At 48.6% G+C, this 12,363-nt stretch overlaps 1 protein-coding gene across 1 annotated transcript in view; it reads left to right on the top strand.

Annotated features, from left to right (window-relative positions):
* The window catches only part of slc16a4 (solute carrier family 16 member 4), an 81,246-nt gene that overhangs the window by 24,669 nt on the left and 44,214 nt on the right, over positions 1-12,363 (top strand). Inside the window, exons 3-5 of the mRNA XM_071373121.1 lie at positions 10,716-10,854; positions 11,208-11,340; positions 11,964-12,107. Of these exons, the coding sequence (XP_071229222.1) occupies positions 10,716-10,854; positions 11,208-11,340; positions 11,964-12,107 (416 nt within the window). The remainder of the gene's footprint in view (positions 1-10,715; positions 10,855-11,207; positions 11,341-11,963; positions 12,108-12,363) is intronic.

Genomic DNA, 12,363 nt, shown 5'->3' on the forward strand with positions numbered 1-12,363 from the left:
CTCTAAGACGGGCCTGCCTTTATTTAGCTCCAAGGCCATGTCCTCTGCTGGGGTAAGGTCAGCCTTTGGTGACCCACCACCCGTGCCTTGTCTGTGGGTATTCTTTTTCACTGCTAAAACAGTACAGACAATGTGTGAGCAGGCACCTTCTGGGTACAATATATGCTTGTGCTTTGTTAAATATTAGTCAGGGACCATACCATTCTGCAGAATGTTCTTGTATTTGATTTTGACCTGCTGCCATGTCCGTTTTGGCCCGTTCATGTTTAATCTACACACACACACACACACACACACACACACACACACACACACACACACACACACATTTAATGGAGTCACACTGCAAAAAATTACTTGGTATTTTTGTCTTGTTTTCAGTAAAAATATCAAAAAATTTATCATAGCTTTATACAGTGTGATGGAGTTACTTTACACAATTTCACTCATATCTGCAGTGCATTTCAATTAAAAATTTAACCGTTTCATAATTACAGTACAACTGCATTTTTGGAGATGTGAATTAAATATTTGAATTGTAATTGTGATGTTTCAGCGGAGCGGTGAGTGTGTAATTGTGCACTACTTACGCATTCAGGCGGTCTGCAATACTTTGCCACGCTTTTTCTCTTTGCTTTATCACTGTGGCGGTGTTGCCTTTCTTCTTAATTATATCTTTTACCTCCTCGTATGCCTCCATGAGGATTTGTGCTTCCGACGGGGAAAAGTACGCGGCTCTAGTTGCCATGGTAAATCAGTTAATCTGTGATCTGTGGCGGGGTCTATTTGAGTGAGCCGTGAGCGCGCACCTATCCAGGATTGGTTTCACCTGGCTTAATGAATCCGTGTCTGCTCATCCTGGCTTGGTCTTTGTGCAACCAATTAAGCCTGGACGCACATGTTTTGGCTTCATTGAGCTCAGCTGAGTCATTTATCCCGGATGTCTTAATTCTACTTTTGTGCAACAGGCCCCTGTTCGTTGGTCGTTTTGTTGTTTTTGTTTGTGTATTCATCTTGATTAAAAGTATTATGGATACGTACCACGCTGCACTTTGGTCCTCTTCTCTTTCTCCAGACGACAATCGTGACAGAACCACCCACCAACAAAGGACCAAGCAGCGTGGGAACATGGACTCCTGGACATGGAAGGAAATTTTGGACGGCAAAAGACCCTGGGCACAGCCGGGAGAGTATCGCCGTCCTAAAAAGGAGCTGGAGGCAGCTAGAGCGGAGCGGAGACGCTATGAGGAATTGGAGGCAGCTAGAGCGGAGCGGAGACGCTATGAGGAATTGGAGGCAGCTAGAGCGGAGCGGAGACGCTATGAGGAGTTGGAGGCAGCTAGAGCGGAGCGGAGACGCTATGAGGAGTTGGAGGCAGCTAGAGCGGAGCGGAGACGCTATGAGGAGTTGGAGGCAGCTAGAGCGGAGCGGAGACGCTATGAGGAGTTGGAGGCAGCTAGAGCGGAGCGGAGACGCTATGAGGAGTTGGAGGCAGCTAGAGCGGAGCGGCGACGCTATGAGGAGTTGGAGGCAGCTAGAGCGGAGCGGCGACGCTATGAGGAGTTGGAGGCAGCTAGAGCGGAGCGGCGACGCTATGAGGAGTTGGAGGCAGCTAGAGCGGAGCGGAGACGCTATGAGGAGTTGGAGGCAGCTAGAGCGGAGCGGCGACGCTATGAGGAGTTGGAGGCAGCTAGAGCGGAGCGGCGACGCTATGAGGAGTTGGAGGTAGCTAGAGCGGAGCGGCGACGCTATGAGGAGTTGGAGGTAGCTAGAGCGGAGCGGCGACGCTATGAGGAGTTGGCGCGAGGTAACGGGCACGAGAGGCAGCCCCAGAAATCTTTTGGTGGGGGCACACGGGGAGATTGGCAGGAGTCAGGTAGGAGACCTGAACTAACTCCCCGTGCTTACCGTGGCGAGCGTCGTACTGGTCAGGCACCGTGCTATGCGGTGGAGCGCACGGTGTCTCCAGTACGTGTTCATAGCCCGGTGCGCTACATCGCAGCTCCTCGCATCTGCCGGGCTGGAGTGGGCATCGAGCCAGGAGGGATGATGCCGGCTCAGCGCATCTGGTCTCCAGTGCGTCTCCTCGGCCCGGGTTATCCTTCGCCAGCGTTGCGCACTGTGTCTCCAGTGCATCTGCACAGCCCAGTGCGTCCTGTGCCTGCGCCCCGCAGGTGCAGGGCCAAAGTCACCATACAGCCAGGACGGGTTGTGCAGGCTTTTTTCTCGAGACCTCCAGTGCGCCTACACGCCCCAGTGTATACGGTGCCTCGGCCAAGGACAAGGCCTCCTGCATGTCTCCCCAGCCTGGTGAGTCCTGTGCCTGTGCTAAGCTCTAACCCTCCTGCATGTCTCTCCAGCCCGGTGAGTCCTGTGCCTTCTCCCAGAGCCAGGCCTCCTGTGTGTCTCTCCATTCCAGTGATGATCCATGGCAAGAAGCCTCCAGTGATGATCCATGGCAAGAAGCCTCCAGTGATAATCCATGGCACGAAGCCTCCAGTGATAATCCATGGCACATAGCCTCCAGTGATAATCCATGGCACGAAGCCTCCAGTGATGATCCATGGCCCGAAGCCTCCAGTGATGATCCATGGCCCGAAGCCTCCAGTGATAATCCATGGCACGAAGCCTCCAGTGATGATCCATGACACAAAGCCTCCAGTGATGATCCATGGCACAAAGCCTCCAGTGATGATCCATGGCAAGAAGCCTCCAGTGGTGATCCATGGCACGAAGCCTCCAGTGATGATCCATGGCACGAAGCCTCCAGTGGTGATCCATTGCACGAAGCCTCCAGTAATGCTCCATGGCAAGAAGCCTCCAGTGATGCTCCATGGCAAGAAGCTTCCAGTGATGATCCATGGCACGAAGCCTCCAGTGAAGATCCATGGCACGAAGCCTCCAGTGAGGAGTTATGGCACGAGGCCTCCAGCGACGCCCTCTAGTCCGGAGCCTCCAGCGACGCCCTCTAGTCCGGAGCCTCCAGCGACGCCCTCTAGTCCGGAGCCTCTAGTGACGCCCTCTAGTCCGGAGCCTCCAACGACGCCCTCTAGTCCAGAGCCTCCAGCGTCGCCCTCTAGTCCGGAGCCTCCAGCGACGCCCTCTAGTCCGGAGCCTCCAGCGATGCCCTCTAGTCCGGAGCCTCCAGCGTCGCCCTCTAGTCCGGAGCCTCCAGCGACGCCCTCTAGTCCGGAGCCTCCAGCGACGCCCTCTAGTCCGGAGCCTCCAGCGACGGGCTTCAGTCAGGAGCAGCCAGACTCTCCCTCCTGTCCGGAGCAGCCAGAGTCTCCCTCCTGTCCGGAGCAGCCAGAGTCTCCCTCCTGTCCGGAGCAGCCAGAGTCTCCTTCCTGTCCGGAGCAGCCAAAGTCTCCCTCCTGTCCGGAGCAGCCAGAGTCTCCCTCCTGTCCGGAGCAGCCAAAGTCTCCCTCCTGTCCGGAGCAGCCAGAGTCTGCCTCCTGTCGGTCCGGGGTCGGCGGTAAGGGTCCCCGCTCCAGAGGCGCCACCTAAGTGGGCCAAGACTAAGGTGGAGCGGGGTCCACGTCCCGCACCAGAGCCGCCACCGCGGTGAAATGCCCACCCAGATTCTCCCCTATTGGTTCAGGTTTTGCGGCTGGAGTCCGCACCTTTGGGGGGGTGGGGGGGGGGTACTGTCACGCCCTGACCGTAGATTGCTTTGTATGTTTCTATTTTTTGGTCAGTGTGTGATGTGGGTGGGTATTCTATGTTGTAGGTCAAGGTTTTCTATTTCTATGTGTTTGGCCTGATATGGTTCTCAATCAGAGGCAGCTGTCTATTGTTGTCTCTGATTGAGAGCCATACTTATGTAGCCTGTTTTACCACTTTTGGGTGTGGGTGGTTATTTTCCGGTTAGTGTTGTTGCACCTGTCAGAACTGTTCGTTGGTCGTTTTGTTGTTTTTGTTTGTGTATTCATCTTGATTAAAAGTATTATGGATACGTACCACGCTGCACTTTGGTCCTCTTCTCTTTCTCCAGACGACAATCGTGACAGTACCGGTACAGAGTCAATGTGCGCGGCACCGGTTAGTCGAGGTAATTGAGGTAATATGTATATGTAGGTAGAGTTATTAAAGTGACTATGCATAGATAATAACAGAGAGTAGCAGCAGTGTAAAAGAGTGTGGGGGGAGGCAATGCAAATAGTCTGGGTATCCATTTGATTAGATGTTAAGGAGTCTTATAGCTTGGGGGTAGAATCTGTTTAGAAGCCTCTTTGACCTAGACTTGGCGCTCCGGTACCGCTTGCCATGCGGTAGCAGAGAGAACAATCTATGACTAGGGTAGCTGGAGTTTGACAATTTTTAGGGCCTTTCTCTGACACCGCCTGGTGTAGATGTCCTGGATGGCAGGAGGCTTGGCCCTAGTGATGTACTGGGCCGTACGTAGTGCCTGTAGTGCTTTTTTGGGTTCGTTTACAGAGTTTCACCAACACAAAACATTGGCCATGTTCCAGTTGATGTTTAATATAACCCGACTGCGCAGTCAATGACGTGGCACAGAACCATTGGTTGATCTAATGCAACATCTGCAATGTAGTCGGCCTGGAACCAGTACCTTCCAAGTCTGTTTCCATGTGAAGGCGTTTTTACACGGAAAAAATAAATAAACGCAACATGTAAAGTGTTTGGTCCCATGTTTCATGAGCTGAAATAAAATATCCCATAAGCACAAAAAGCTTATTTCTCTCAAATGTAGTGCACAAATTTGTTTACATCCCTGTTAGTGAGCACAATCCATCCACCTGACAGATGTGACGTATCAAGAAGCTGATCAAACAGCATGATCAATACACAGGTGCACCTTATGCTGGGGACAATAAAAGTCCACTCTAAAATGTGCAGTTTTGTCACACAACACAATGCCTCAGATGTCTCAAGTTTTTGAGGGAGCGTGCAATTGGTATGCTGACTGCAGGAATCTCCACCAAAGCTGTTGCAAGAGAACTGAATGTCCATTCCTACAGTACATCCAAGCGGCCTCACAACCACAGACCACGTGTAACCACTCCAGCCCAGGACCTCCAAATCCGGCTTCTTCCCCTTTAGGATTGTCTGAGACCAGCCACCCGGACAGCTGATGAAACTGAGTTTGCACAACCGAAGAATTTCTGCACAAACTGTCAGAAACCGTCTCGGGGAAGCCCATCTGCGTGCTTGTTGTCTTCACAAGGTTCTTGACCTGACTGCAGTTTGGCGTCGTAACCGATATCAAATCAAATGAAATGTTATTGGTTACATACACATGGTTAGCAGACGTTATTGCGAGTGTAGCGAAATGCTTGTGCTTCTAGTTCCGACAGTGCAGTAGTATCTAACAAGTAATATAACAATTCAACAACAACTACCTAATGCACACAAATCTAAGTAAAGGGATGGAATAAGAATATGTACATAAAAATATATGGATGAGCGATGACTGAGCGGCATAGGCAAGATGCAATAGATGGTATAAAATACAGTATATACGTATGGGATGAGTAATGCAAGATGTGTAAACATTATTAAATTATTAAATTAATTTAAATGATTTCAAGTCTGTATGTAGGCAGCAGCCTCTCTGTGTTAGTGACGGCTGTTTAACAGTCTGATGGCCTTGAGATAGAAGTGATTTTTCTGTCTCTCAGTCCCAGCTTTGATGCACCTGTACTGACCTCACCTTTTGGATGGTAGCGGGGTGAACAGGCAATGGCTCGGGTGGTTGTTGTCCTTGATGATTTTTTTGGCCTTCCTGTGACATCGGGTGGTGTAGGTGGCCTGGAGGGAAGGTAGTTTGCCCCCGGTGATGCGTTGTGCAGACCGCACCACCCTCTGGAGAGCCCTGCGGTTGTGGGCGGTGCAGTTGCCGTACCAGGCGGTGATACAGCCTGACAGGGCGCTCTCAATTGCGCATCTATAAAAGTTTGTGAGGGTTTTAGGTGACAAGCCAAATTTCTTCAGCCTCCTGAGGTTGAAGAGGCGCTGTTGCGCCTTCTTCACCACACTGTCTGTGTGGGTGGACCATTTCAGTTTGTCCGTGATGTGTACGCCAAGGAACTTAAAACTTTCCACCTTCTCCACTGCTGTCCAGTCGATGTGGATAGGGGGGTGCTCCCTCTGCTGTTTCCTGAAGTCCACGATAATCTCCTTTGTTTTGTTGACGTTGAGTGAGAGGTTGTTTTCTTGACACCACACTCCGAGTGCCCTCACCTCCTCCCTATAGGCTGTCTCGTCGTTGTTGGTGATCAAGCCTACTACTGTTGTGTCATCTGCAAACTTGACGATTGAGTTGGAGACGTGCATGGCCACGCAGTCGTGGGTGAACAGGGAGTACAGGAGGGGGCTGAGCGCGCATCCTTGTGGGGCCCCTGTGTTGAGGATCAGCGAAGTGGAGGTGTTGTTTCCTACCTTCACCACCTCGGGGCAGCTCGTCAGGAAGTCCAGGACCCAGTTGCACAGGGCGGAGTTGAGATCCAGGGCCTCAAGCTTAATGATGAGCCTGGAGGGTACTATGGTGTTGAATGCTGAGCTGTAGTCTATGAACAGCATTCTTACATAGGTATTCCTCTTGTCCAGATGGGATAGGGCAGTGTGCAGTGTGATGGTGATTGCATCAGTGGGCAAATGCTCACCTTCGATGGCCACTGGCACACTGGAAAAGTGTGCTCTTCACGGATGAATCCCAGTTTCAAGGCAGACAGTGTGTATGGTGTCGTGTGGGTAAGTGGTTTGCTGACGTCAACGTTGTGAACAGAGTGCCCCATGGTGGCGGTGGGGTTGTGGTATGGGCAGGCATAAGCTACGGACAATGAACACAATTGCATTTTGAATTCAAAAAGATACCGTGATGAGATCCTGAGGCCCATTGTCGTGCCATTCATCCACCACCATCACCTCATGTTTCAGCATGATAATGCATGGCCCCATGTCACAAGGATCTGTACACAATTCCTGTAAGCTGAAAATGTCCCAGTTCTTCCATGGCCTGCAAACTCACCAGACATGTCACCCATTGAGCATGTTTGGGATGCTCTGAATCGACGTGTGCGACAGCGTGTTCTGGTTTCTGCCAATATCCAGCAACTTCGCACAGCCAGTGAAGAGGAGAGGGACAACATTCCACAGGCCACAATCAATATCCGATCAACTCCATGCGAAGGAGATGTGTCGCGCGGTATGAGGCAAATGGTGGTCACACCAGATAGACTGGTTTTCTGATCCACGCCCCTACTTTATTTTTAAGGTGTCTATGATACATGTCTGTATTCGCAGTCATGAGAAATCCATAGATTAAGGCCTCAATGAATTTATTTCAATTGACTGATTTCCTTATATGAACTGTAATTCAGTAATATCAGTGTAGTATACACGTCAAAAGTCCCAATGCAAAGTTAAACCGATCAGAATGCCAAGTCATGCCGGAAAATGTTTTTTTTTTTGCGGGGTGTGACGTAATATGGTCGACCTGGCAAGCCAGCCTATTCCCAATCATTTAACCACCAACTGAAAAAACTTCAAATGTATAACTAGAAATTATACCAAATCGTTTGCATTTAGGATTATTGCTTTCAATTACATTTTCTGCCAACTTACAAGCAAAAACTTTACGAATGTATTGTTACGAATCAACTTACAAGGTTGCTAGCCAACTAGCCTGCTAACGTTAGCCCTACCAGCCTGCTAACGTTACCTTAGCACAACATGAGTCAGCCAGTTTCTATCAACATCTAGCTTACAGCAACATTAAAGTAAATCAATGTTTTGGAAATGCATAACGCCATCTAACCAGTTATAAAAGTATGTTAGTTATATGCAGTTATCTTAGCCAGGAAGCTAGCCAGCCATCTAGCCAATGTTAGTTATTTAGCCATTAAGCTTGCCAGCCATCTAACATGAGCTATTTAGCCAACTAGCTATTAGCCTAGCCAGCCTAGCCAACCACCATGGTTATGGTCGGTAAGCCAGAGCCAAACAGCTGGAGACCAGCTAGAAAACAACTAACACAACATAGCTAAAACATAACCGCAGATCAAAAGCAAAGAGAGAGCAGAGACTTACAGATTGATGGCTGGGACTCATCTGATAGTAAAACTTTTACAAGAGCACAGGCTGAGTTAGCTACCGAAGCGAGGGGAAGGCGGGCGCCACACCGGGCGAGGGGAGAGTCAGGGAAATACAATAGCTATATAGCGCAAAAAATCTAAAATAGATACACAACATGATCAAAAGTATGTGGACACCTGCTCGTCGAACATCTCATTCCAAAATCATAGGCATTAATATGGAGTTGGTCCCCCCTTTGCTGCTATAACAACTTCCACTCTTCTGGGAAGGCTTTCCACTAGATGTTGGAACATTGTTGCGGGGACTTGCTTCCATTCAGCCACAAGCATTAGTGAGGTTGGGCACTGATGTTGGGCGATTAGGCCTGGCTTACAGTCGGCGTTCCAATTCATCTTGAAGGTGTTCGATGGGGTTGAGGTCAGGGCTCTGTGCAGACCAGTCAAGTTCTTCCACACCGATCTCGAACAAATCATTTCTGTTTGGACCTTGCTTAGTGCACAGGGGCATTGTAATACTGAAACAGGAAGGGCCTTCCCCAAACTGTTGCCACAAAGTTGGAACCACAGAATCATCTAGAATATCATTATGCTGTAGTGTTAAGATTTCCCTTCACTGGAACTAAGGGGCCCGAACCATGAAAAACAGCCCCAGACCGTTATTCTTCCTCCATCACTTTACAGTTGGCACTATGCATTCAGGTAGGCAGTGCTCTCCTGGCATCCGCCAAACCCAGATTTGTCCGTTGGACTCCACTTCTCCAGAGTCCAATGGCGTCGAGCTTTATACCACTCCAGCCGACGCTTGGCATTGCGCATGGTGATCTTAGGCTTGTGTGCGGCTGGTCGGCCATAGAAACCCATTTCATGAAGCTCCCGACTAACAGTTCTTGTGCTGACGTTGCTTCTAGAGGCAGTTTGGAACGCGGTAGTGAGTGTTGCAACTGAGGACAGATGATTTTTATGCGCTTCAGCACTCAGCGGTCCTGTTCTGTGAGCTTGTGTGGCCTGAAGTATAACATATGGATACGGTTTAGTTTGACAGTGTTGCCATGTTACGGTTTACTTTGACAGTGTTGCCATGTTACGGTTTACTTTGACAGTGTTGCCATGTTACGGTTTACTTTGACAGTGTTGCCATGTTACGGTTTACCCTGACAGTGTTGCCATGTTACGGTTTACTTTGACAGTGTTGCCATGTTACGGTTTACTTTGACAGTGTTGCCATGTTACGGTTTACCCTGACAGTGTTGCCATGTTACGGTTTACCCTGACAGTGTTGCCATGTTACGGTTTACCCTGACAGTGTTGCCATGTTACGGTTTACTTTGACAGTGTTGCCATGTTACGGTTTACCCTGACAGTGTTGCCATGTTACGGTTTACTTTGACAGTGTTGCCATGTTACGGTTTACTTTGACAGTGTTGCCATGTTACGGTTTACCCTGACAGTGTTGCCATGTTACGGTTTACTTTGACAGTGATGCCATGTTACGGTTTACCCTGACAGTGTTGCCATGTTACGGTTTACTTTGACAGTGTTGCCATGTTACGGTTTAGTTTGACAGTGTTGCCATGTTACGGTTTACTTTGACAGTGATGCCATGTTACGGTTTACTTTGACAGTGTTGCCATGTTACGGTTTACCCTGACAGTGTTGCCATGTTACGGTTTACCCTGACAGTGTTGCCATGTTACGGTTTACCCTGACAGTGTTGCCATGTTACGGTTTACCCTGACAGTGTTGCCATGTTACGGTTTACTTTGACAGTGATGCCATGTTACGGTTTACTTTGACAGTGTTGCCATGTTACGGTTTACCCTGACAGTGTTGCCATGTTACGGTTTACTTTGACAGTGTTGCCATGTTACAGTTTACTTTGACAGTGTTGCCATGTTACGGTTTACCCTGACAGTGTTGCCATGTTACGGTTTACTTTGACAGTGTTGCCATGTTACGGTTTACTTTGACAGTGTTGCCATGTTACGGTTTACCCTGACAGTGTTGCCATGTTACGGTTTACCCTGACAGTGTTGCCTTGTTACGGTTTACTTTGACAGTGTTGCCTAACATGTACACAGCCAATCTGTAAATAGCACACCCAACTACCTCATCCCCATATTGTTATTTATCTTCTTGCTCTTTTGCACACCAGTATTTCTACTTGCGCATCATCATCTCCACATCTAACACTCCAGTGTTAATGCTAAATTGTAATTATTTCGCCTCTATGGCCTATTTATTGCCTTACATCCCTACTCTTCTGCATTTGCACACACTGTACATAGATTTTTCTATTGTGTTACTGACTGTTCGTTTGTTTATGTGTAACTCTGTGTTGTTGTTTTTGTCGCACTGCTTTGCTTTATCTTGGCCAGGTCACAGTTGTAAATGAGAACTTGTTCTCAACTGGCCTACCTGGTTAAATAAAGGTGAAATAAAAAATAGAAAAAAACATGTTACAGTTTACTTTGAAAGTATTACATATGGATATGGTGTACTTTGAAAGTATTACATATGGATATGAAAGTATTACATATGGCTATGGTGTACTTTGAAAGTATTATATATGGATATGAAAGTATTACATATGGATATGGTGTACTTTGAAAGTATTACATATGCATATGAAAGTATTGCATTGTTGTGGTTTGTTTGCAGCGAGCCCAAGGCTGCCAAGGTTAACCTGTTCAGGAGAAGTAATACCTGTATGAAGACTGAGGATGAAAAGAAAGAGATCCAATATGAAGACCCCCCGGATGGTGGCTGGGGCTGGATGGTCGTACTTCACTGCTTCCTGGTACGGCTTCTTCTTTCCTCATCTTTGGGTGTTTTTGGGAGGTTTACGAAATGTTTATCTATTAGACACGTTTCTAGCATTTCTTGAAATAATTGTTGATATGTTATGCAATTACACAGGGTTGTGGTCAATTTGGAAAGTAAACCAAATTCCAATTCCAGCATTGAAGTGAATTAGAATTGTAGTGTACTGTAGTGTACTGTACTTCCTGAATTGAAAAGGAATTGACCCCAACCCTGCATGGTTGTAGTGTGGCAGACCATGTGCTCACATGTTGGTTTGTGTGTTTGTGCCTGCGTGCGTCTGTCTGCCTGCCTATCTGTGTTCCTCCCTCCGTCTGTCTGTGCCTCCAGGTGAATGTGCTGGTGATGGGGACCCTAAAAAGCTTTGGGATCTTCTTCGTGGCGTTCCAGGACGAGTTCGGAGGGTCGGCAGAGAGCATCAGCTGGATCGGCTCCATCATGTCTAGCCTGCGGCTCTCAGGAGGTCAGAGTTCACATGACAGGAAAACATTCAGACTACTACTGTATGTGTGTGTGTGTGTGTGTGGAAGTCATATTTGTTTGTGTGCGTGTGTGTGTGTCTCGCTCAAGGTCAGAGTTCACATGAAACCAAAAGTCTGACCACATCACTCGTCCCTCTGGGTCTGGGGTCTGGGTCTGGGGTCTGGGGTCTGGTCTGGGGGTCTGGGGTCTGGTCTGGGGGTCTGGGTCTGGGTCTGGTCTGGGGTCTGGTCTGGGGGTCTGGGGTCTGGTCTGGGGGTCTGGGGTCTGGTCTGGGGGTCTGGGTCTGGGGTCTGGGTCTGGGGTCTGGGGGTCTGGTCTGAGGTCTGGGTCTGGGGTCTGGGGGTCTGGGTCTGGTCTGGGGATCTGGTCTGGGGTCTGGGGTCTGGGTCTTGGGGTCTGGGTCTGGTCTGGGGGTCTGGGTCTGGTCTGGGGGTCTGGTCTGGGGTCTGGGTCGGGGGTCTGGGTCTTGTGTTGCATCGCCTTAAACACTGACAACATCTGACACCTGTATTTCTAACTAAGAACTTATTGGATGGATGGATGGATGGATGAACAAATTATGGGACACATTTTCAAGTTTATCTGTTTGTTTATCCTGTGTAGGTCCCCTGGCCTCTGTAGCTTGTGCGAAGCTGGGTAACAGAGTGACCTCTATAGCCGGGTCTGTGCTGGTCAGTGTTGGCTTCCTCATGAGTATCTTTGCCACCAGTGTGGTATTCCTCTATATCAGCATGGGACTGATTGTAGGTAAGCTAACAAGTTAAAAGCTCAAACAGTTAAGACGTTAAAGTGCAGCCATAAGCCGTGCCACAAAGCAAAGTAAGCCTGGGTCCTAATTCTTAATAGTATACTTGCAATTATTTGTCTTGAGATATTTGATATACTAGAACTGAGGGGTTTTTCTGTCTAGCGTTTTTTATTTTGGTGACAAATCACAGGTTTCTAATGAAGAATTCTGAATCATAAGTATATGATTAAGCAATAAGGCCTGGGGGGGGGGGGG

The sequence above is a fragment of the Salvelinus alpinus genome, chromosome 28 (genome assembly GCF_045679555.1).
Source record: "Salvelinus alpinus chromosome 28, SLU_Salpinus.1, whole genome shotgun sequence".
Classification (NCBI taxonomy): Eukaryota; Metazoa; Chordata; class Actinopteri; order Salmoniformes; family Salmonidae; genus Salvelinus; species Salvelinus alpinus.